This window comes from Anomaloglossus baeobatrachus, chromosome 4 (assembly GCF_048569485.1).
Source record: "Anomaloglossus baeobatrachus isolate aAnoBae1 chromosome 4, aAnoBae1.hap1, whole genome shotgun sequence".
Lineage (NCBI taxonomy): Eukaryota > Metazoa > Chordata > Amphibia > Anura > Aromobatidae > Anomaloglossus > Anomaloglossus baeobatrachus.
Genome location: NC_134356.1, coordinates 299,573,822 through 299,599,862, shown reverse-complemented (window position 1 = coordinate 299,599,862; position 26,041 = coordinate 299,573,822). Strand labels below are relative to the sequence as shown.

At 50.3% G+C, this 26,041-nt stretch overlaps 1 protein-coding gene across 3 annotated transcripts in view; it reads left to right on the top strand.

Annotated features, from left to right (window-relative positions):
• PPP1R12A (protein phosphatase 1 regulatory subunit 12A) overlaps positions 1-26,041 on the top strand; it is a 234,743-nt gene that overhangs the window by 43,886 nt on the left and 164,816 nt on the right. For all 3 annotated transcript variants that reach the window (XM_075344940.1, XM_075344941.1, XM_075344939.1), the window contains exon 2: positions 19,685-19,815. In XM_075344940.1, the coding sequence (XP_075201055.1) occupies positions 19,685-19,815 (131 nt within the window). The remainder of the gene's footprint in view (positions 1-19,684; positions 19,816-26,041) is intronic.

Below are 26,041 nucleotides of genomic sequence, written 5' to 3'. Positions count from 1 at the left end.
GGGTGATCAGCTGATCGCTCCCTGCAGCCGGCCGCCGGGTGATCAGCTGATCGCTCCCTGCAGCCGGCCGGCGGGCGCTCAGCTGAGCGCTGTGACTTGCCGGCGACCGGGCATGCCGGCGGGCGCTCAGCTGAGCGCTGTGACTTGCCGGCGACCGGGCATGCCGGCGGGCGCTCAGCTGAGCGCTGTGACTTGCCGGCGACCGGGCATGCCGGCGGGCGCTCAGCTGAGCGCTGTGACTTGCCGGCGACCGGGCATGCCGGCGGCCGGTCGCTCACCTGAGCGCTGTCGCTTGCCGATGGCCGGGCGCTCAGCTGAACGTTCGACCACCGCGAGCCAAAATAAAGTTTGATTTTAAAAAAAAAAAAAGAGCATGCGTAGTGAAATCCAGAGGATTCCGCTGCTCCAAAATAACGTTACATGCTGCGTTCCTCCCGCTGGGCGGAAGCAACGCAGGTCCTTTTGGTACAATCCGTCACCCATACAAGTCTATGGGAAACAGCGGAATCTGTTAACGGATTCCGCTGTTTTCCAAAAGGGTGGATTGTAACGGAAGGAAATAAACGCAAGTGTGAAAGTGCCCTGACTGAGTTCAGCTCATGTAAAATCAGAAGTGTGTTTATATTTTTGTTCAGTGTATGTTTGTTTTTTAATGTCTTTAATCAGTAGCACAAGTGAAATTAGCGCCTTTTGTGGCTGCTTTTAAAGCTGGTGCAGTAAAAACCATCTTTGGAATTTCTTCAAGCTTGTTTTTTTTTCTTTCATTTATTTTTATTTTTGTGTAATGCCACGCATTTAACCCCTTCACTCCCTGGTAATTTTCCTTTTATTTCCTCCCCTTCCAAGAGACCTAACTCTTAGTATTTTTCCATCAATATCGCAATACGAGGGCTTGGGGTTTTTTTTTTTTTTTTTTTTAGTGGGACAAGTGAAATTGCAAAAAAAGGGGCACTTGCACGTTTTTTGTTTTTTATTTACAGTGTTCACAACATGGTAAAACTGACGTGGTATTGATTCCCAGGTCAGTACAAGTTAGTAGATGCCAGACATGTATAGTTTTTACTTTTTATATAAGGGGTGAAAAAAATAAATCTGAAGTTTGGCAACCAAAGTGCTATTTGTTTGACATTTTCTGAAACTTGTAGCATTCTTATGCTTCAGGATCTAGGACTCCGTGGTGGCTCATTTTTTAATTATACCATTTTTGCATAGATGCGATATCTGGTTGCTAGTTATTGCATTTTAATGCAATGTTGCGGCGACCAAAAACTGTAATCTTGGCGTTTGGATTTTTTTTTTTCGCTACGCTGTGTACCAATTAAATTACTGTATTTTTTCAGGTTATAAGACGCCCTTTTCTTCCCAAAAATTTTAGAGGAAAATGGGGGGGAAGGGGCATCTTAAAAACTGAATGTATCTTACCAGGAGGTGGAGAGTGGGCGCTGTCCTGGCTGCGGTGGGCGCTGTCCTGGCTGCGGTGGGCGCTGTCCTGGCTGCGGTGGGCGCTGTCCTGGCTGCGGTGGGCGCTGTCCTGGCTGCGGTGGGCGCTGTCCTGGCTGCGGTGGGCGCTGTCCTGGCTGCGGTGGGCGCTGTCCTGGCTGCGGTGGGCGCTGTGCTGGCTGCGGTGGGCGCTGTGCTGGCTGCGGTGGGCGCTGTGCTGGCTGCGGTGGGCGCTGTGCTGGCTGCGGTGGGCCAAAACCAAGAGTGGGACAATCAGAGGAAAATAGAAACATGGGCTCCACTGCTGCATTTATTACCACTCCTGGTTATGGCTACAAATACTGATGTAAAAAAAAACCCTCCCCAAATACGCAACATGTGCACATGGCCTTCGACATTTTGTGTATGAGAGCAGTGTATGGGAATAAGATGCCCCTCTTTATGAATGAAAAGCATTGACTGAGTGGCACGGACCTGTGTGCACCTCGCCATAAATCCTACTCCAGTCCATCAGAAGCAATTTGTGGTGTAGCGAATGCCGCTGTTGTCATTAATTTAGTAAGCGTCAGTCATGACGCCTCTGTCCTGCCCCAAATCGCCCCACTTTTTCCAGTGCTGGGCAGAAATAATGTGAATGCCCCACACCACAAGATTCTGGAGTAGCCTCGAATTGCTTCACAATGTACCACTTTTTAAGTCTGAATACTGGGGGAAAATTGAGATCGATTAGGCCCTGTGTGTGAGCAGGAATTGGCTTTTTACAATCTCATCAAGGCTCCATCAACTTTGTAAGGCTGCTTTCACACATCTGGTTTTTGCTGAGCGGCACAATACGGCGCTTTGCAGAAAAAAACGCTACCTTTTTTTTTTTTTTTTTTTGCCGCCGGTTGCGTTTTTTCCGCATAGACTTGCATTAGCGCCGTATTGTGCCGGATGGAACGTTGCCTGGCACGTTTTTTTGTGCGGCGAAAAAAACGCATCGCACCAGATCCGGCGCGATGCGTCGCGATTTACAATGCAAGCCTATGGACGCCGAATGCGGCGCCCTGCGGCAAAAAACTGACGGGCCGCATGGAAAAACTTATGCAATGAATCCGTTTTTTTCACCGCATCCTTTGCATAGGTTTTTGAGCCGGATTGTGCCGCTCAGCACAAACCGGATGTGTGAAAGCAGCTTAAAAGTTGTGAAAGCAACTTCTGGTTCACACACAAGCCCCTATGTGATCCAGGGAGTCAGAATGTCAATGGTGTCCGAGCACCAGAACAGGGCTGGAAATCGGGGAAAACTGATCGGGAGGTATCTTATTGCACTTACTCTACATTACACACACATCAAGACATATAGGGAATAAAAGAAGATTGGAGGGCTTCTTTAATTAGTGATTTGGACATAATTGCTGTGTTTTCTAATCTTATTGTATTGTAAAATCCCAGAAGCTCATGGTTAAAGACCTGGAACTATTATACACATAGGGCACGCAGGAAACAGTTTTCTATGTAGACATTATAAAACTGGGCATGAATTATACCCTCTTCTATATCTAGCCTTGTTGAGGTAGCTGTGGTTCTCCAAGAGTACATATTTTTCAGGGAATCCCCTGACTTAAAGGTGTATTTTAATATTACATATACTATATATTAATATCAAATACCTCCTATGAGAAATGTAGTATTGTTCTCCTGATTAACTGTCTCTTACCTGATGTGCAGGGCATTACAGCCTAGGTATCCATGGTTAAGACCACTCTTATAGTGAGTAAGCTGCTTGTGGTCGTAACCAAGGATACCTAAGCTGCAATGCCCTGCACATGAGGTAAGAGAAATGGCTAGGTCAGGAGAACGATACTACATTTCTAATTGGAGGGATTTGATATTACTACAGTCTACTACATATCAGGACAAGATCTTGGTGATTGGAATAACCCTTTTAATGAAGAATGGTAATTCTGAGAACTGAAACTTGGGTTTTCTACTCCTTTTTTTTTTTTCTTTTAGTACATCTCTCCACATGATTTTGGGGCAGCCATCTTTACTGAGCTGCTGCTTTAGCAGCATTTACTTGAGCTGCTTTTTGCCACCCTATGTATCATATGAAATTAAGAATTACTATGGTGAATTGTGCAGGAAGGGGCAGGAGGGGAGCTGTGACCATCACTTATGAATTGTGTGTGTCTATGTGAACTATATAGGTGGTACATGCCATTGTTCTGCCTGTGATGATAATGAGATAACTGCTAAAGGGTGAACTTAACAGGGAGTATCACCTTTGGTAGCGTGGCCCACGGCGTTGGTCAGCTCTGCCGGTGGGGGCTAGTCTCCATTTGCTTTAGGTGAAGTTGTCAGTTTTCTGATTTCTGGAATGCCGTCCAGCCACATTCTTATACGTATGTGGTTCTAACAAGCCATTACTATATGATGAGGCTTGTGGAGTATGTCCTGCAGTTCTCGCATGGATTACATATCTCCTGCAGTACAGATGATTGATAGCAGTGTGTATGGGATGTGGTATATGTATACACATGCAGGCGCATAAGCAGTTATGCCCATGGCAGCCAATCACATTCTAGTTACCTTTCATGGGGGAGGGGAGAGAACAATTTGTAAGAAGAGTTGTGTAACACTGCTGTGTATAAAGGGGTTATCCTGGCCTACTATTTTCTTCTTTAACTATTTGCCTAAGAACTAACAGGCACGTAGTTGCTAGCCACCTTGCTAGGTGTGCCTGGTGCCGATCTCTGCCGACAGAGCGGTCCGCTCCTGCTGTTGGGATATTGGCTTCCAATGACCTCATTTAGACGGAGCATCAGCCTGTCCTCTGCTCTACCTGGGTGTGACTGCAGATGTCATGCTTTACTGACTGTCAATCAGCGTGATGGTGGTTGTCATAACCTGCTGCTAGACCAAAATCTTTATTTTTATATAGCGCTAACATATTCCACAGCGCCTCACATACATCAGGAACACTGTCCCCATTGGGGCTCACAATCTAAAGTCCCTAACTGTATGTCTTTGGAGTGTGGGAGGAAACCGGAGGAAACCCACGCAAACACGGGGAAAACATACAAACTCTTTGCAGATGGTGTCCTTGGTGGGATACAAACCCAGGACCCCAGCGCTGCAAGGCTATAGTGCTAACCACTGAGCCACCGTGCTGACCAGGTGAATCACTGGCAGGAGCGTTAGTGACCGCTCTGTGCCTGCAGAGATCTGCACTGGGCACAACAAGCAGGTAGTGAGCAACAAGCTGCCTATTACTTTATACTATGGAACTAAAAACGAATGGACTTATTCTAGCTTTTGTCCTATAGGCATAACAAGATCTTATTGAAAGGCGTATACTTAAAGGTCAGGAAGCAAGAACCTCCTCCATTCCATGTGTATGATCATCTAGAGCAGAGGTTCCCAACTCCAGTCCTCAAGGCACACCAACAGTGCAGGTGTTCAGGATTGCCTTAGTATTGCACAGGGGTTGGAATCATCACCAGTGCAGGTGAATAAATGACCACCTGTGCAATACTAAGGCAATCCTGAAAACATGCACTGTTGGTGTGCCTTGAGGACTGGAGTTGGGAACCTCTGCTCTAGAGCACAGTGCTGCAGTATGACTGTATCCAGCCAGGTGGACTTCAATAGGCTATGTGCGCACGTTGTGTAATTGCATGCAGTTACGCTGCGATCTGCACCGCAGTATAACTGCATGTGTCCTGCGTCCCCAGCATAATCTATGGAGATTGTGCAGGGGCCGTGCGCACGTGGCGTCTTAGAGCGCAGCGCTTTGGCTGCTGCCGGAAGCACGCGTTCTAAGAAGTGACACTTCTTTCCTGCGCTCTGCATGCAGCCCCCGCTCTGTCTATGGCTGGAAGGGACTACATGCAGAGCGCATGAAATCGGCTTTTGTTTCTGCAGTGATTTGAAGCGCACGTGTGCTGTTCAAATCGCTGCAGAAATTTCTGCAGGACCAGTACGCAACGTGCGCACATAGCCTTAGGTTTTTCCAATCTTAAAGGAAATTTGTCACCAAAGGTCTTTGCCACCTAATCTGAGACCAGCATAATGTCAAGACAGAGACCTTGATTCCAGTGATGTCACTTACTGGCCTACTGCTGCAGACTATCACAAGAGAATTAATAAAACTATGAGCTGTGTATAATCCCTGTTCCAGCACTAATTGGCAGCTTTCTGCCTATGCACAGTCTACACTGAAAGCTGTCAATCGGTGATGGGAGTAGGGTTTTACAGAGCTCAGCATTCTGCAGGAGATGACAGATTTTATCAAAACTACAACAAGCAGGTTAGTAAGTTATACATGGCTCTAATCAGGATTTCTGTTCCTACAGCAAAAATCTGGTGACCAATTCCCTTTTAAATGATCTACTCCAGCCATAAAGATCTAAGTAAATGTAAGATATTAGATTCTGCAATGGCGCTGATGTCCAAATGGCACTATGGGTCATAGATGACACCACATAAAGGGAGGAAGACATGTAGAAATACACTGGACATGCATAGGTAAAGCACACTGATTCCAGTGCCTGTGAGGGGCCTCCACAATACCTACTCCAGATGCTAAACTAGGGAGTATTGGGCCGGCTACACCGTCGCTGTACCACCTTAGGCTATGTGCACACGGTGCGTTTTTCTCGGCGTTTTTGCGCGTTTTTCGGGTGTGTTTTTGGCCTCAAAACTGCATGACTTTGCTTCCCCAGCAAAGTCTATGAGTTTTCATTTTTGCTGTCCCCACACAGCGTTTTTTTTTCAGCTGCGTTTTTGTGGTGACCACAAAAACGCAGCATGTCAATTATTCCCGCGTTTTTCACTGCGCTTTTCATCCATTGAGTTCAATGGGATGTTGAAAGACGCAATGAGAAACGCAAATAGCTGCGTTTTGGTGCGTTTCTAAGACCAAAAACGCAGCTATAAGCGCAGGAGGTGGGTAGTAAAGTGACGTGTACAGGAAAAGGATTCCTTCTGTCAGTATAGACAGAAGCATGAATCCTCCCGGTACCGTCACCGCCGCGTCCACCTCCCGTCCTGTGCATGTATGCTGCCGTGCGGTGCCATGTCTGGGCGGGAGGTGGAAGCGGCTGTGAAAACAAAAGTTAACAGTAGAATAAAAAAAAAAAAAGTTATACTCACCTGTCTGCAGCCTCGCGGTGCCATGCCCGCTCCCATCTCCTCCCGGTACCGCCGCTCCCGCTCCGGCTGTGTGCAGTCTCCCCGGGGCAGGACCTTGCTTGCAGGACCTGGCGATGGATCACCTGATGCAGTCACCTGACGCATCAGCTGATCGAGTCTCGGGCTGACGCGGGCGCCCGGCCGGTATCAGCGGATGCGTCAGGAGACTTCATCCCTGATTACCGGCAGCTGCTGCAGCGATCGGACGGGATCAGACTCCCGCCCCATCGCTCCGGGAGCTGCCGGTAATTCAGCACATAAGTGAGTATTATTTTTTTTTTTTCTACTGATGCATCATCTGATTGTATAATCGGCTTTTATACAATCAGCTGAAGTGTGATGTGATTCAGGCCCTAGAACCTGACACATCATCTGATCGCTTTGCCTTCCAGCAAACCGATCAGATGATATTGGATCCGGATTGGACGGCGCGGGACCCCAACCCAGGATTACTGCGGAGGGGGGTTTATTTCAATAAAGATGGAGTCACTAATTGTGTTTTATTTCTAATAAAAATATTTTTCTTCGGCGCTCCATTGGGAGACCCAGACGATTGGGTGTATAGCACTGCCTCCGGAGGCCACACAAAGCATTACACTAAAAAGTGTAAGGCCCCTCCCCTTCTGGCTATACACCCCCAGTGGGATCACTGGCTCACCAGTTTTCTGCTTTGTGCGAAGGAGGTCAGACATCCACGCATAGCTCCACTGTTTAGTCAGCAGCAGCTGCTGACTATGTCGGATGGAAGAAAAGAGGGCCCATACTAGGGCCCCCAGCATGCTCCCTTCTCACCCCACTTTATGTCGGCGGTGTTTGTCAAGGTTGAGGTACCCATTGCGGGTACGGAGGCTGGAGCCCACATGCTGTTTTCCTTCCCCATCCCCCTGAGGGGCTCTGAGGAAGTGGGATCTTACCGGCCCCCAAGCCCTGAGGCCGGGCTCCATCCACAGACCCATGGAACCTGCTGGATACGGAGCTGGGTACCGTTCAGGGACAAGGCCCTGCGACATTAAGGTACTCTGTGTCCCCGTATGTACAGGCCGCGCACACTCCAGACTTGCTGGGTGTGCTAGTGCGCCGGGGACAGTAGCGCTGCGCGCTGGGGTTACAGTCACTACAGTTTTTTCTGAGTGACTTTATGTGTTGGGGACTGCCGCGCCGGCCGCCCCTAGGCGGCGGCGCGGCTGCGACTTGTAGTGCGCCGGGGACTTAGCGACGACCGTGCTTTTACGACGGCGTCGCTTATAAATTTAGTCCCCGGCTTCTGCGGCCTAGCTCCGCTTCGTTCCCGCCCCCACCCTGTCAATCAGGGCAAGGGAGAGACGCTGTACGATTAATCAGCGCCGAGGGCTGGAGCTTTATTTACATGCTCCAGCCCTCTCACTGAGCACAGGGGGACGCAGGTTTCCCGCTCTTTGTCTGCACACGCCCAGGGCCCGCCCCTCTCCACAGGACGCCGGCAGCCATTCTTACATGCAGTCTGGCTGGAGAACGGACGCAGGCTCTGGGAGACGCAGACAAGGGATTTCTGGCGACCACACACCCGCGTTAAGCGGGCGGTAAGCGGCACTTAAGTGCCACAGTGTTATATTTGTGTACTTTTTTCTCTGTACCATATATACATATATATTTTGCACTGTAAGGTCGCTTCTTGGCTGTATACCCCAATTGCTCTGAGGAGACGACAACATGTCATCTGTAAAACGCAAGGGTGCCAAGACACAGGCTGCAGCTGCACAGCAATACGCTACTTGTGCCGCTTGTGGGGCTGATCTACCGGCAGGTTACAATGACCCCCATTGTGTGCAATGTTCGGTCCCTGTGCCACTTTGTCAGCCGGAGTCTATGGTGGTAGTGGCCCAGGCAGAGTCGCCGGTGAACCCTGTCCCGGTGACGGGGACAGAGTTTGCAGTTTTTGCTGACAGGATGTCTGTCACTATGACAAAAATCCTAGAGACCTTGCAGGCCAGACCAGTTCCTCAGTCCATGGACACTGCTGCGGCAATGTTCCCCGGTCCCCCTCAGTTGGAGTTAATCCGTGCTTCAAGGGGGTCCCAGGCATCTCAGCCTGACGGCTCTGATTCAGATGACAGTCCCAGGCAGCCTAAGCGTGCTTGCTGGGAGAGACCCTCCACGTCATCACGCGGATCAGGGTCTCAGCGAGAAGAGTCTCTACATGATGAGACAGAGGAGGGGGATCAGGAGTCTAATCCTGAAACCGCTCTCAATCTGGATACTCCTGATGGTGACGCCATGGTAAATGACCTTATAGGGGCCATCAATAGTCTATTGGAAATTTCTCCCCCTGCCCCTTCTGCAGAGGAGGCAGCGGCACAGCAGGAGAAGTTCCATTTCAGGTATCCCAAGCCTAAACTGAGTACTTTTCTGGACCACGCTGACTTCAGAGAATCAGTCCAGAAACACCATGCTTACCCAGATAAGCGTTTCTCCAAACGTCTTAAGGATACACGTTATCCCTTTCCCCCTGACGTGGTCAAACGCTGGACCCAGTGTCCAAAGGTGGACCCCCCAATCTCCAGGCTAGCGGCTAGATCCATAGTTGCAGTGGAAGACGGGGCTTCACTTAAAGATGCCAATGACAGACAGATGGACCTTTGGTTAAAGTCTGTCTATGAAGCTATCGGCGCGTCGTTTGCTCCAGCATTCGCGGCCGTGTGGGCACTCCAAGCTATTTCAGCTGGCCTGGCACAGGTGGACTCTATCATATGTCCAGCAGTGCCGCGAGTAGCGTCCCTAACCTCGCAAATGTCTGCGACTTACGCTATCAACGCTGTCCTGGACTCTACAAGCCGTACCTCAATTGCGTCTGCCAACTCTGTTGTCTTGCGCAGAGCCTTGTGGTTAAAGGAATGGAAAGCGGATTCTGCTTCCAAAAAATGTTTAACCAGCTTGCCACTATCTGTAGATAGACTATTTGGTGAACAATTGGCTGAAATCATTAAGCAATCCAAGGGTAAGGACTCCTCCTTACCCCAGCCCAGATCAAGCAAACCTCAACAGAGGAAGTGGCAGTCGAGGTTTCGGTCCTTTCGAGGCTCCGGCAAGACCCAATTCTCCTCGTCCAAAGGGACTCAGAAGGAGCAAAGGAGCTCAGATTCCTGGCGGGCTCATTCACGCCCCAAGAAAGCAACCGGAGGAACCGCTTCCAAGGCGGCTGCCTCATGACTTTCGGCCTCATCCCTCCGCATCCTCGGTCGGTGGCAGGCTCTCCCGCTTTTGCGACATTTGGCTGCCACAGGTCAAAGACCGGTGGGTAACAGACATTTTGTCTCACGGGTACAGGATAGAATTCAGTTCTCGTCCTCCGCCTCGGTTCTTCAGAACCTCCCCACGTCCCGACCGAGCAGATGCCCTTCTGCAAGCGGTGTGCTCACTAAAAGCAGAAGGAGTGGTGATCCCTGTTCCTCTGCAGGAACAAGGGCAAGGTTTTTACTCCAATCTCTTTGTGGTTCCAAAAAAGGACGGCTCGTTTCGTCCTGTTCTGGACCTAAAGCTGCTCAACAAGCATGTGAACGCCAGGCGGTTCCGGATGGAATCCCTCCGCTCCGTCATTGCCTCAATGTCTCAAGGAGATTTCCTTGCATCAATAGACATCAAGGACGCTTATCTCCACGTGTCGATTGCTACAGAGCACCAACGTTTTCTACGTTTCGTGATAGGAGACGACCATCTCCAGTTCGTAGCTCTGCCATTTGGTCTGGCGACAGCCCCACGGGTTTTCACCAAGGTCATGGCGGCAGTGGTAGCAGTCTTGCATTCTCAGGGACACTCGGTGATCCCTTACTTAGACGATCTACTTGTCAGAGCACCCTCTCAAGAGGCATGCCAACACAGCCTGAATGTTGCGCTGGAGACTCTCCAGACTTTCGGGTGGATCATCAACTTTTCAAAGTCCAACCTGGCACCGACTCAATCACTAACGTATCTTGGCATGGAGTTTCATACTCTCTCAGCGATAGTGAAGCTTCCGCTGGACAAGCAGCGGTCACTACAGACAGGGGTGCAGTCTCTCCTTCAGGGTCAGTCGTACCCCTTAAGGCGCCTCATGCACTTCCTAGGGAAGATGGTGGCAGCAATGGAGGCAGTCCCGTTCGCGCAGTTTCATCTGCGCCCACTTCAATGGGACATTCTCCGCCAATGGGACGGGAAGACAACTTCCCTAGACAGGAAAGTCTCCCTTTCTCAGACGGCCAAGGACTCTCTGCAATGGTGGCTTCTTCCCACCTCATTATCACAGGGAAGATCATTCCTGCCCCCATCCTGGGCAGTGGTCACGACAGACGCGAGTCTGTCAGGGTGGGGAGCAGTTTTTCTCCACCACAGGGCTCAAGGGACGTGGACTCAGCAGGAGTCCACCCTTCAGATCAATGTTCTGGAAATCAGAGCAGTGTATCTTGCCCTATTAGCCTTCCAGCAGTGGCTGGAAAGAAAGCAGATCCGAATTCAGTCGGACAACTCCACAGCGGTGGCATACATCAACCACCAAGGAGGGACACGCAGTCCGCAAGCCTTCTAGGAAGTCAGGCGGATTCTGATGTGGGTGGAGGAAAGAGCATCCACCATATCAGCAGTTCACATCCCGGGCGTAGAAAACTGGGAAGCAGACTTCCTCAGTCGCCAGGGCATGGACGCAGGGGAATGGTCCCTTCACCCGGACGTGTTTCAGGAAATCTGCCGCCGCTGGGGGGTGCCGGACGTCGACCTAATGGCGTCTCGGCACAACAACAAGGTCCCGACCTTCATAGCGCGGTCTCGCGATCAAAGAGCTCTGGCGGCAGACGCCCTAGTGCAAGATTGGTCGCAGTTCCGGCTCCCTTATGTGTTTCCACCTCTGGCACTCTTGCCCAGAGTGTTACGCAAGATCAGATCCGATTGCGGCCGCGTCATACTCGTCGCCCCAGACTGGCCGAGGAGGTCGTGGTACCCGGATCTGTGGCATCTCACGGTCGGCCAACCGTGGGCACTACCAGACCGTCCAGACTTAATGTCCCAAGGGCCGTTTTTCCATCTGAATTCTGCGGCCCTGAACCTGACTGTGTGGCCATTGAGTCCTGGATCCTAGCGTCTTCAGGATTACCCCAAGGGGTCGTGGCCACCACGAGACAGGCTAGGAAGTCCACTTCTGCTAAGATCTACCACAGAACGTGGAAGATTTTCTTATCCTGGTGCTCTGCACAAGGAGTATCCCCCTGGCCATTCGCGTTACCTGTCTTTCTTTCCTTCCTGCAATCTGGGTTGGAAAAGGGCTTGTCGCTCGGCTCCCTTAAAGGGCAAGTCTCGGCACTATCCGTGTTTTTTCAGAAGCGTCTAGCGCGACTTTCTCAGGTGCGCACGTTCCTGCAGGGGGTGTGTCATATCGTACCTCCGTACAGGAGGCCGTTAGATCCGTGGGATCTAAACAAGGTCCTTGTTGCTCTCCAGAAGCCGCCTTTCGAGCCCCTGAGGGATGTGTCACTTTCTCGACTCTCACAGAAAGTGGCCTTTCTGGTAGCGGTCACGTCTCTTCGGAGAGTGTCTGAACTAGCAGCGCTGTCATGCAAAGCTCCTTTCCTGGTGTTCCACCAGGACAAGGTAGTGCTGCGCCCCATTCAGGAGTTTCTCCCTAAGGTGGTATCATCTTTTCACCTTAATCAGGATATCTCCTTGCCTTCCTTTTATCCGCATGCAGTTCATCGGTATGAAAAGGATCTACATTTGTTGGATCTGGTGAGAGCACTCAGAATCTACATTTCCCGCACGGCGCCCCTGCGCCGTTCGGATGCACTCTTTGTCCTTGTCGCTGGTAAGCGCAAAGGGTCGCAGGCTTCCAAGGCCACCCTGGCTCGATGGATCAAAGAACCAATTCTTGAAGCCTACCGTTCTGCTGGGCTTCCGGTTCCATCAGGGCTGAAGGCCCATTCTACCAGAGCCGTGGGTGCGTCCTGGGCATTACGACACCAGGCTACGGCTCAACAGGTGTGCCAGGCAGCTACCTGGTCGAGTCTGCACACTTTCACCAAACATTATCAGGTGCATACCTATGCTTCGGCGGACGCCAGCCTAGGTAGAAGAGTCCTGCAGGCGGCAGTTGCCTCCCCGTAGGGGAGGGCTGTTTTTTGCAGCTCTAACATGAGGTATTTCTTTACCCACCCAGGGACAGCTTTTGGACGTCCCAATCGTCTGGGTCTCCCAATGGAGCGCCGAAGAAGAAGGGAATTTTGTTACTTACCGTAAATTCCTTTTCTTCTAGCTCCTATTGGGAGACCCAGCACCCGCCCTGTTGTCCTTCGGGATTTTTGGTGGTTTTTCGGGTACACATGTTGTTCATGTTGAACGGTTTTCAGTTCTCCGACGTTATTTCGGAGTGAATTTGTTTAAACCAGTTATTGGCTTTCCTCCTTCTTGCTTTTGCACTAAAACTGGTGAGCCAGTGATCCCACTGGGGGTGTATAGCCAGAAGGGGAGGGGCCTTACACTTTTTAGTGTAATGCTTTGTGTGGCCTCCGGAGGCAGTGCTATACACCCAATCGTCTGGGTCTCCCAATAGGAGCTAGAAGAAAAGGAATTTACGGTAAGTAACAAAATTCCCTTCTTCTGTGTTGTGTTTTTTTTTGATCTTTACTAGAAATTCATGGTGGCCATGTCTAATATTGGCGTGACACCATGAATTTCGGGCTTAGGGCTAGCTGATAATATACAGCTAGCCCTAACTCCATTATTACCTGGCTAGCCACCCGGCATCAGGGCAGCCGGAAGAGTTGGATACAGCGCCAGAAGATGGCGCTTCTATGAAAGCGCCATTTTCTGGGGTGGCTGCGGGACTGCAATTCACAGCGGGGGTGCCCAGAAAGCATGGGCACCCTGCACTGTGGATTCCAATCCCCAGCTGCCTAGTTGTACCCGGCTGGACTCAAAAATGGGGCGAAGCTCACGTCATTTTTTTTTTTTAAATTATTTCATGAAATTCATGAAATAATTTAAAAAAAAAGGGCTTCCCTATATTTTTGGTTCCCAGCCGGGTACAAATAGGCAGCTGGGGGTTGGGGGCAGCCCGTACCTGCCTGCTGTACCCGGCTAGCATACAAAAATATGGCGAAGCCCACGTCATTTTTTTTTTTTGGGGGGGCAAAGAAATCCTGCATACAGTCCTGGAAGGAGGATGCTGAGCCTTGTAGTTCGACAGCTGCTGTCTGCTCTCCTGCATACACTATTGGATGGAGGATGCTGAGCCTTGTAGTTCGACAGCTGCTGTCCTGCATACACTATTGGATCGAGGATGCTGAGCCTTGTAGTTCTGCAGCTGTCTGCTCTTCTGCATACACTAGTGGAGAATGAAGAACACATTGAAGAAGGAAATGACATCAGACCTTTTTTTTTTTTTTTTTTTGTTCACTGATAAAAAACGCATAAGGACGCAGTGAGCAAAAACGCAGCAAAAAAACGCACCAAATCGCGGCAAAACGCGTGCGTTTTTTGCCGCGTTTTTTCGACGCAGGTGCGTTTTTGTGCGTTTTTAGCGGCCAAAAACGCACAAAAACGCAGCGTCAAAAAAACGCAGCGTGTGCACATAGCCTTACTATTTCCTGCTAGTGAGGCTTTCCAGAAAATCTGGTTGATTATGCGAATGACACTGTGACACTGAGCAATCTGTGGTCAGTGTTTGATCAGAGTGTGCGCAGATTCTCTTGGGCGAGATCCAATGTTTTCACAGATCACACCGACACAAAATTCGGCAGTGTGAACGAGCTCTTGGTGTAATAACTGAGTTTCCATGTTGGACCCCCTAAGATTTGGATGTACACAGGGAAATGCACAGTGGCTCAGTGGTTAGCACTGTTGCTCTGCAGTGCAGGGGTTTTGGGTTAAATCCCACCAAGGACAACATGTGCAAGGAGTTTGTATGTTCTCCCGTATTTGCGGGGTTTCCTCCCACACTCCAAAGACATACTGATGGGGGATTTAGATTAGTATAGTGTATGGAAAGCGCTGTGGAATTAATGGCGCTATGTAAGTGAATATATCTATATATATAATTGCCTTATTCTGTCTGTCTGTCTGTCTGTCATGCTCCAAAATTGTGTCACGGTGACAGTGTCACCGTGACATGTCCTTACGGTGACACAAAGCTGATTGGCCGCTGGGTTCGCCATGGCCCCGCCCCCCCACACGGATTGGCCTCTCGCCCCGGCTGCGCCCCCACACGGATTGGCCAGCCGCTCGCCCAGGCTCTGCCCCCTCCACAGATTGGCCTCTCGCCCCGGCACCCTGCAGGCATTGGCAACTCGCCCACGCCACGCCCCGCCCCCTCACGCAATAGACGTTAGCTCTGGCCCCCCCCCCCGCCGGCATTGCCCGAACTGACACGGTCACGGAGCCACGAATCCCAGGTGAGTACTGTACTCCCCCCCCCCCCCCCCCCTTCCCCCCTCACCAACGGGAGCCCACATCAGCGTACGCCGCCACCGTATGCTGGTGCCACGCCACGCCCCGCCCCCCTCACGCAATAGACGTTAGCTCTCGCCCCCCCCCCCGCATTGCCCAAACTGACACGGTCACGGAGCCACGAATCCCAGGTGAGTGCTGTACTCCCCCCCCCCCCCCCCCCCCTTTCCCCCCTCACCAACGGGAGCCCACATCAGCGTATGCCGCCGTATGCTGGTGTGGGCTCCCGTGCGAGCGGGGGACGTGTTGCGCTGGTAACCATGCTTGCATAGTTACCAGTAAATCAAGGTCCTGCAGCGGCGGGACTTCCGCACGCACAAACATAACAGCACACACACACGCATCATCAGATCATCACTCACATCAGATCGCACTCACTCTCACACACACCTCACACACACCTCACACACACCTCACACACACCTCACACACACCTCACACACACCTCACACACACCTCACACACACCTCACACACACCTCACACACACCTCACACACACCTCACACACACCTCACACACACCTCACACACACCTCACACACACCTCACACACACCTCACACACACCTCACACACACCTCACACACACCTCACACACACCTCACACACACCTCACACACACCGCATCCGGCGATATCGCTTGCTTCTCGGCCTCGATACTGTGCTGTGAGCTTCCAGGACCTGCCGGAGGATCACATGGCCAGAAGCATGTGATATCTCCCGGATGTTGTGACTGTGAGCGCGTATGTGCGATATCGTCAGTGTCTGTGTGTGTGAGTGTATGCGATCGGGTGTGTGTGAGTGGATGCGATCGGGTGTGTGTGAGTGGATGCGATCGGGTGTGTGAGTGTCGGCAGAGGAGCACGGCGTGCTGGAGGAGGCTGGGAGCAGAGAGGCTGATCATGGGGGAGGCTGGAAGGAGAGAGGCTGATGCTTGGGGAGGCTGATGCTGGGGGAGACTGGGAGCGGAAGGCTGATGCTGAGGGAGGCTGGGAGGGGGAGGCTGGGAGGAAGGAGGCTGGGAGGAGAGAGGCTGATCCTGGGGAAGGCTGGGAAAGGGAGGCTGATGCTGAGGGAGGCTGGAAGGAGAGAGGCTGATGCTGGGGGAGGCTGGAAGGAGAGAGTCTGATGCTGGTGGAGGCTGATGCTTGGGGAGGCTGGGAGAGGGAGGCTGATGCTGAGGGAGGCTGGGAGGACGGAGGCTGGGAGAGGTAGGCTGAGAGAAGAGAGGCTGATGCTGGGGGAGGCTGATGCTGGGGGAGGGTGGGAGGAAGGAGGCTGGGAGGAGAGAGGCTGATGCTGGGGAAGGCTGGGAAGAGAGAGGCTGATGCTAGGATGAGAGAGGCTGATGCTGGGAGGAGAGAGGCTGATGCTGGGAGGAGAGAGGCTGATGCTGGGAGGAGAGAGGCTGATGCTGGGAGGAGAGAGGCTGATGCTGGGAGGAGAGAGGCTGATGCTGGGAGGAGAGAGGCTGATGCTGGGAGGAGAGAGGCTGATGCTGGGAGGAGAGAGGCTGATGCTGGGAGGAGAGAGGCTGATGCTGGGAGGAGAGAGGCTGATGCTGGGAGGAGAGAGGCTGATGCTGGGAGGAGAGAGGCTGATGCTGGGAGGAGAGAGGCTGATGCTGGGGGCAGAGAAGCTGATGCTGGGGGCAGAGAAGCTGATGCTGGGGGCAGAGAGGCTGATGCTGGTGCAGCATGGGGGATGGAGCACGATGGGGGGGGGTGCGCAGCATCGGGGATGGAGCATGATGGGGGGTGCGCAGCATGGGGGATGGAGCACGTTTGGGAGTGCGCAGCATGGCGGGTGGAGCACGTTTGGGAGTGCGCAGCATGGGAGATGGAGCACGATGGGGGGTGCGCAGCATAGGGGATGGAGCACGATGGGGAGTGCGCTGCATGGGGGATGGAGCACGATGGGGAGTGCGCTGCATGGGGGATGGAGCACGTTTGGGAGTGCGCACCTCCCCCCAACACACACACACGCACGCACGCGCGCGCACTGCACCACACACACACACACACACACACACACACACACACACACACACACACACACACACACACACACACACTGGGAACCACAAACAACTGCCCTACACAGACACCCACACCCACAGACAACGCTGCACACACACAAAACCCAACACACAAACACCGCGGCACACACAAATATACGCACATACCGCACAACACACACATTGCACAAAACATACCTCCCCCCAAAACACACCACACACACACAAACCGCGCAACACACACACAACGCTACAGACACACAGCGCTCCACAAACAACGCAACACACGCAACACACATACAACACCGCTCTCACCCCCCGTCACACCCAGACAACACCCAGAACATGTACAGCCCCTACACAAACACTTGGTAACTACACACAACAACATTATATATATATATAACAAAAATCATACATGAACTACACAATACGTAAATTCTAGAATACCCGATGCGTAGAATCGGGCCACCTTCTAGTTATGAATAAACTTCAAACTTCCATTAACCTCTTATCATGTAATATAGGTGCCCTTTTTTTTTTTTTTTTTCCCCAGCACTGGAATGGAGCTTTAAATCCAAGTCCCCTGCTCCCTATATTAAACTCCCCACTGGCATTTTCAGACCTTTTCAGCGCCGGTCCCGCGGCGCCATCTTGTGACTGCAGCTTCTGAGTGGCCGAAAGACTGACGTTACGTCACAATTTCTCAGTACAACTATGAGAACGACTTTGTATTGAGTTGAGTAGAGTTAAGCGAGTACCTAACTATTCGTACTCGCTATATTCATAACAAATACCGTTCCGAATGACGTATGCAATGCAAGTCAATGGGGAATACTTGCAGTGTAACGAATAATGCCGTACTATATGTGTGAATTCAGGTTACCCATTACATTGTGAGTTTTCCCCACTGACTTGCTTTGCACATACTATTTGAAATGAATACGTGAGTATTAGGCTATGTTCACACACTGCGTTTTTCACCTGCGTTTTTGGTCCGTTTTTGGTCCGTTTTTGCTGCAGAAATTTCTTGAGAAATTCTTGTAACCTTTCTGCAGACATTCCCCAGCAAAACCTATGGCAAAAAAAATTAGCTGTGCGCACACTGCGTTTTTTTCTTAAGAAAATTCTTTCAGTAGATTTTCTTAAGAAAAAGAATGAGCATGTCACTTCTTTTCTGCAGCTAACTGCGTTTTTTGCCATATATAATTGACACAATAACGCAGGGAGCAACCAGCGGTAAAAACGCACCGAAAACGCACCAAAAACGCACCGAAAACGCGGCAAAAACGCAGGTGCGTTTTTGTTGCGTTTTTTAACACAGGTGCACTCTTAAGAAATTTCTTAAGAAATTTCTTAAGAAAAATCATTTTTCTAGTGTGAACATAGCCTTAGACAGTATTTGTTATGAGTATAGTGAGTAGGAATAGGTAGGTACTCACCTTTAGTTGTGATATCCAGCACTCTCCATGAAATACTGGCACTGCCGGCAGGTCAGAAATCTCCGGAGGCCAACTGGAGCAGTGACTATTGAACTGGGTGCAGCGATTCTGATGGAGTCATGAGATTTAGGCTATGAGTAAGGTGGTTCCCCCACCAAAAAGCGTTAGCATTGGGATTTTTCCCTACATGTTTTTAATTGTGTGCACATTAAAGCATTGAATTTTGGACTACTGGGGAGATTTCTTTTTTTGTATGCTTATTTGGTATTGCCAGCCATCTGGGTTTCACCTGGGGATCCAGAGGTAATTGGAGCCAAGCCCCCCCCCCCCCCCCACCTTTTTTTTTTTTTATTAGATTTAGCAATGGAGCAGAGCTAATACTTCTCCATATACAATGTCTATAAGGCAGTGAGCTGCTTATCAGAAGGGGGGGGGGGGCATGTCTTACTACCAGGCATATGAGGTAATGTAGTCCAGCAATTATTTATTCCGATTAAACAGCTTTGACCTTGATAAGAGCATATTTGAATTGTTGTGGTTTGTTTTTTATTTATTTTTTTTAACCCTTACATCATGTCTTTAGATTATATGCCAAAATTCTGTTGACAGATTCCTCTTAAAGGTAAACCTTGGTTTTGGTCTTTCATTAAATGTAAAGGACTATCATATCTGACTCATACAAAGGTCCATTGCCAGAAAGAAAATCCTCTTGTAGGTACCCAATCGGCTCTAGTAGTGAACCCACAGACCCTCCCTGCTCATGTCTATAGGCACTTGCGACCCCCTTCATCCATCATCTCGCATGCTCCCCACTTCCTCCCCCTACCCAGTGATGGATTAGGATTGGCTTAATAGGTGACCATAATAACAATATTCTCAGTTAGTAGCTCTACTTTAATCAAATTCTCTGTGGTTGCGAAGTATAAGGCAGCAAAATGTTTTTCTAGTACTGTTTTCTACAGGTCTCATGCAACGTGAAATTGGTTTTTATAAGAGGCCGCTTTAGTAAATGGCGAAAGAGACTATTTATTAAAATATTCCATGTTATCAGTTGGGTTTAATTTGTATCTCTAAGAAAATGTGCTTTGGAACCAAGAAAACGAACATAGTTTCTGTTGCGTATAGCTGAGAAATTGCTACAGATGAGTCTTTTCTTTTTCTATCTACAGGCTTGCATTGATGATAACCTTGAGATGGTCAAGTTTCTTGTTGAAAATGGAGCCAGTATTAATCAACCAGATAATGAAGGCTGGATACCACTGCACGCTGCTTCTTCCTGTGGATATATTGACATAGCGGAGTAAGTTGAGCATCCTAAAATTAAGAATGAGAGCTACACCTTAATAATAAGACCTGGTTCACACCTGCATTGTGGGGTTAATCTACTAGGTTTTGTGTTTAAAAACATGACATTCCCTTGAACCACTTCTGGACTGCCCCATAGACTTTAAATACCAGGGCAGGTTACACTTTACCCTGCAGTGACCTTTGAAGATATAATAAGCAGTTTACTGAAGATTGTCCACTGTGGGGAGCTGACTGTCAGGGGTACTTCTCACATAGTGAGATCGCTGCTGAGTCACGTTTTTTGTGACGCACCAGTGACCTCATTAGCGATCTCGCTGTGTGTGACACTGAGCAGCGATCTGGCCCCTGCTGTGAAATCGCTGCTCGTTACACACTGCTCTGGTTCATTTTTTTGACGTTGCTTTCCCGCTGTGAAGCACGCATCGCTGTGTTTTGACAGCGAGAGAGCAATGATCTGAATGTGCAGAGAGCCGGCGTCTGGCAGCCCACGGTAAGCTGTAACCAAGGTACACATCGGGTAACCAAGCGAAGTGCTTTGCTTGGTTACCCGATATTTACCTTGGTTACTAGCGTCCGCCGCTCTCAGGCTGCCAGTGCCGGCTCCCTGCACACGTAGCCGGAGTACACATCGGGTAAATAAGCAAAGCAGTTTGCTTATTAACCCGATGTGTACTATGGCTACGAGTGCAGGGAGCCAGCGCTAAGCGGTGTGCGCTGGTAACCAAGGTAAATATCAGGTAACCAAGCGCTTGGTTACCCGATATTTACCTTAGTTACCAAGCGCAGCATCACTTCCACGCGTCGCTGGGGGCTGGTCACTGGTCGCTGGTGAGATCTGCCTGATTGACAGCTCACCAGCGACCACGTAGCGACGCACCAGCGATCCTGACCAGGTCAGATCGCTGGTGGGATCGCTGGAGCGTCGCTAAAGTGTCATGGTACCCTCAGACACAGCCAGGCTCCTCACAGAGAAGGTAAACCTGGCAATGTTTGCCCTTCTGATCACTATGTACACAACTCTGAACAAGCCTTGGGTATACTGATTAAGGGAGCGCTAACAACCCCTTCCTCCTCCTTATCCAGCAGTCATCTGATCTCTAGGTGTATGTAGGAAGCCGGAGCTGCTGAGTCCTACATGACCCAGTCAGCTCTGCAACATAGCCCGGAAGGCACATTTCTCCTATGACTGGGGCTAATACAGCAATCCCAAATACAGTCAAAATTGCAGAAAATTGGTTTTATTTAATCAAAATGTACAATCATAAAAAGTTAAAATTTAAAGGAAAATAAAAAATATTTCACAAGGAAAAATATACATGTGGGGGGATATTAGAATAATTTAAACTTGTAAATGTCACTATATATATCTCTATCTATCACACACACACACACACACACACACACACACACACACACACACACCCCCAAATGTATTGGCACCCCTGCAATTCTGTCAGATAATACTCAGTTTCTTCTTTGAAAATGATTGCAATCACAAATTCTTTGGTATTATTATCTTCATTTATTTTGCTTGCAATGAAAAAACACAACAGAGAATGAAACAAAAATCAAATCATTGATCATTTCACACAACTCCAAAAATGGGCCAGACAAAAGTATTGGCACCATTAGCCTAAAGGCCACGTCTCACTAAGCGACATCGCTGCTGAGTCACGTTTTTTGTGACACAACAGCGATCTTGCTAGCGATGTCAGAGAGACGTGTGAGACATCCAGCAACGACCTGGCCCCTGCTGTGAGGTCGCTGGTCGTTGCTGAATGTCCTGGACCATTTTTTAGTTGTTGCTCTCCCGCTGTGAAGCACACATCGCTGTGTTTGACAGCGGGAGAGCAACGATCTGAATGTGCAAGGAGCCGGCTTCTGCGGACGCTGGTAACCAAGGTACACATCGGGTAACCAAGCAAAGGCTTTGCTTGGTTACCTGATATTTACCTTCGTTACCAGCGTCTGCATCTTCTTGAAGTCTGCTCCCTGCACACGTAACAAAGGTACACATCGGGTAACTAAGCAAAGTGCTTTGCTTAGTAATCTGATATGTACCATGGTTACGAAGCACAGCGTCGTTACACGGGTGGCTGATCTCTGATCTGATGTGCCTGTTTGACAGCTCACCAGCGACCGTGTAGCGACGCTCCAGCGATCCCTGCCAGGTCAGATCGCTTAGTGTGACGGTACCTTAATACTTGGTTGCCCAGCTTTAGCCAAAATAACTGCGAACAACCACTTCCGGTAACCATCAATGAGTTTCTTACAATGCTCTGCTGGAATTTTAGACCATTCTTCTTTGGCAAACTGCTCGAGGTCCCTGAGATCTGAAGGGGGTTTTCTCCAAACTGCCATTTTGAGATCTCTCCACAGGTGTTCTATGGGATTCAGGTCTGGACTCATTACTAGCCACTTTAGTTGTCTCCAGTGCTTTCTATCAAACCATTTTCTAGTGCTTTTTGAAGTGTAATTTGGGTCATTGTCCTGCTGGAAGACCCATGACCTCTGAGGAAGACCCAGCTTTCTCACACTGGGCCCTACATTATGCTGCAAAATTTCTTGGTAGTCTTCAGACTTCATAATGCCATGCACACGGTCAAGCAGTCCAGTGCCAGAGGCAGCAAAGCAACCCCAAAACATCAGGGAACCTCCGCCATGTTTGACTGTAGGGACCGTGTACTATTCTTTGAATAACACTTTTTTTTTTTTCCTGTAAACTCTATTTCTTCAGCGCTCTATTGGGAGACCCAGACGATTGGGGTATAGCTACTGCCCTCCGGAGGCCACACAAAGCACTACACTAAAAAGTGCAAGGCCCCTCCCCTTCTGGCTATACCCCCCCGTGATATCACGGGTTCTCCAGTTTTAGCTTTGTGTGCGAAGGAGGTCAGACATCCATGCATAGCTCCACAGATTTTAGTCAGCAGCAGCTGCTGACTATGTCGGATGGAAGAAAAGAGGGCCCATATAGGGCCCCCAGCATGCTCCCTTCTCACCCGTGGATGGTGTTGTAAGGTTGAGGTACTTATTGCTAGTACAGACGCCGGAGCCCACATGCTGTTTTCCTTCCCCATCCCCATGAGGGGCTCTGGGTGAAGTGGGATCTTACAGGTCTCCAGGCACTGAGACCGAGCTCCATCCACAGACCCAAAAGAACCTGCTGGATATGGAGCTGAGTATCGTCAGGGACAGGGCCCTGCTACATCAAGGTACTCTGTGTTCCCATGCACATCGCGCCCACACACACCAGCATTGCTGGGAGTGTTAGTGCGCCGGGGACAACAGCGCGGAGCGCTGGTGCTATTATTCACTGCAGCTTTGCTGAGTGAATTTATGTATTGAAAACGGCCGCGCCGGCCGCTGCTGGTTGTTTTTTACATTGTGGCGCGGCTGGGACTTGTGGTGCGCCGGGGGACTTCGGCGTCGGCCGTGCACATAGGACGGCCGCGCTTATTACTAGAGTCCCCGGCTTTGCGGCCTAGTTTTCGTTTCGTTCCCGCCCCAGCCCTGCCAGTCAGAGGAGGGGCGGGACGCTGTACAGTAGCTCAGCGCAGGGAGCTGGAGTCTGCTTTGCATTCTCCAGCCCCCTCTCACTGAACACAGTGAGACGCCGGGTTCCCGCTCTTGGCTGGGGCTCGCCCACGGCCCGCCCCTCTGCACAGGACGGGGAAGAGAAGCCGGCAGCCATTATGGTTTCCACTCTGGGAGAACGGAACCAGTCACAGGTTTTTGGGCGACCTCGCACCCGCTCTTGTGCGGGCGGTAAGCAACTGACACCACTAATGCTGAAGTGGGCTTTTGGGCTGTGTGCTGATATGCTATGCACTGTACTGTACTGTCGCTATTCTGGGCAACAGCAGCAAATAAGCAATGCTGCTGAGGCACAAGCTTTCAATGCTTCTTCGTTTGCATGTGCTGCAGTGTTTACTGTCAGATTGGGCAACAGCAGCAGTAGAGCAATTTGTGCTAAGGCACAAGCTTTCAATGCTGCTTCGCTTGCATGTGCTGCACGGTTTATTGTTATGATATACATTCACTGTATGTCGCTATTCTTGGCTAATGCGCCCAGATAAACAGACAAAAGCAGCAGTAGAGCAATGGTGCTACGGCACAAGTTTTCAATGCTGCTTGACTTGCATTGGCTGCAGTGTTTACTGTCATGCTTGTATGCTATACATTCACTGTATGTCGCTATCCTTGGCTAATGTTCCTGGATAAATAGACAACAGCAGCAGAAAGGCTAGGGTGCTAACGCGCAAGCTTTCAATGCTGCTTGGATTGCATGGGCTGCAGTGTTTACTGTCATGCTGTATGCTATACATTCACTGTATGTCGCTATCCTTGTCTCATGCTCCTAGATAAATAGACAACAGCAGCAGAAGAGCAAATGTGCCAAGCCACAAGTTTTCAATGCTGCGTGTACTACATGTGCTGAAGTGTTTATTTGTACTTCATGCTTGTATGACTATTCACTGTACGGTCGCTATCCTCGGCTAGGCTCTTAGATAGCTAGACAACAACAGCAGAAAAAGACAAGTTGCCAATGCACGGGCTTTCTATGCTGCTTGTACTGCATGTCATACGGTTTCAGGACCCCCAGTGCGTGCAATTGCTCAACCGGGGTCTCTGCTATATGTGGCCAAAGGAACCACCTGTGATCTCTGTCCAGAGACAGGGACGAAGTTGCAGTTTTTCCGCTGATATATTGTCTGTGACTATGACTGACATCTTACAGACTTTGCACCCCAAGCAGACCGTGGGCAATATGGTTGCAATGACCCTGGCCGCCCTGATCTGGAGCATCTCAAGGCGCCAGAGTGATTCCAGGCATCCCAGAGAGCAGGCATCCGACACGGTCGACAGTCCCAGATGGCCTAAGCGGGCTCGCTGGCATTAGCCCTCGACTACATCACTGGGCAAGGTCCCAGCTGGAGTACTCTCTGTACGATGAGGCAGACGTAGCTGTTCAGGACTCTGTTCCTGAGACCGCTCTCAATCCGGATACACCGGATGGTGACGCTATAGTGAATAATCTTATTGCGTCCATCAACGAAAGGTTGGGTATTTCTCCCTCAACTCCTCCAGTGGAGGGGTCAGCTTCACAGCAAGAGAAATCTCTATATATTGAGTACTTGTTTAGCACTCTGACTCCAGAGACGCAGTCCAGAAACGACACACTTATCACGATAAGCGTTTCTCCGACCGTATTAATGAGACACGTGTCGCTCCCCCTGACGTGGTCAAGCGCTAGACCCAGTATCCAAATGTGGATCCCCCAATCTCCATGCTTGCAGCTAGATCTATAGTTGTAGTGGTGGATAGGACTTCACTTCAAAATGCCATTGACAGGCAGATTGGCCTCTGGTTGCAATCTGTCTATGAAGCTATCGGCAGGTCGGCTGCTCCGGCAGTCACAGCCGTGAAGGCACTCCAAGCTATTTCAGCTAGTATTGCGCAGAGGGTCGCTGTCACAGGTACTCTCGGTCCCAGCAGCGTCTTTAACTCGCAATGTCGGCATGGCGAATCATGCTGTTATTGCTGTCCGAGACTCTACGAGCCGGACGTCAGTGGCATCCGCCAACTCCGTGTCTTTACGCAGAGGCTAGTAGTTGAGAGATTGGAACAGAGGCTGCTTCCAACGAAGTGCTTAACCAGGTTGCCTTTATCTAGTGATAGTCTGTTGGTAAGGGTTGAATGAAATCATTCAACTATCCAAGACGACTCAAAAAGCCCAGAAGGGCATAGATTCCTAGCGGGCTCAATTCACGCCCGGGGAAGGCAGCCGGAGGATCCGCTACCAAAGCGTTTTCCTCATAATTTTCAGCCCTCTCACTCCGCAACCGCGGGGGGGCAGACTCCCCCGCTTTAGCGGCATTTACCTACCGCAGGTTGAGGGCCTGTGAGTGAGAGTCAGTTTGTTTTCAAACTACCGCACCGACCGAGCCGAGGCTCTTCTGCAGGCGGAAAGAGCAGTAATCCCTGTTCCTCTTCAGGAACCAGATACGCATTTTGCCCCGACCTGGTCGTGGTGCCAAAATAGGACGGCTCCTTCCGTCCCGTTCTGGACTTTATACTGCTTAACGAGCACGTGAAAACCAGGCGGTTCCGGATGGCATCACTCCGCTCCGTCATTGCCTCTCTGTCTCAAGGAGTTTTCCTAGCTTCAATAGACATCAGGATGCTTATCTACACGTGCCGATTGCTCCGAGGCA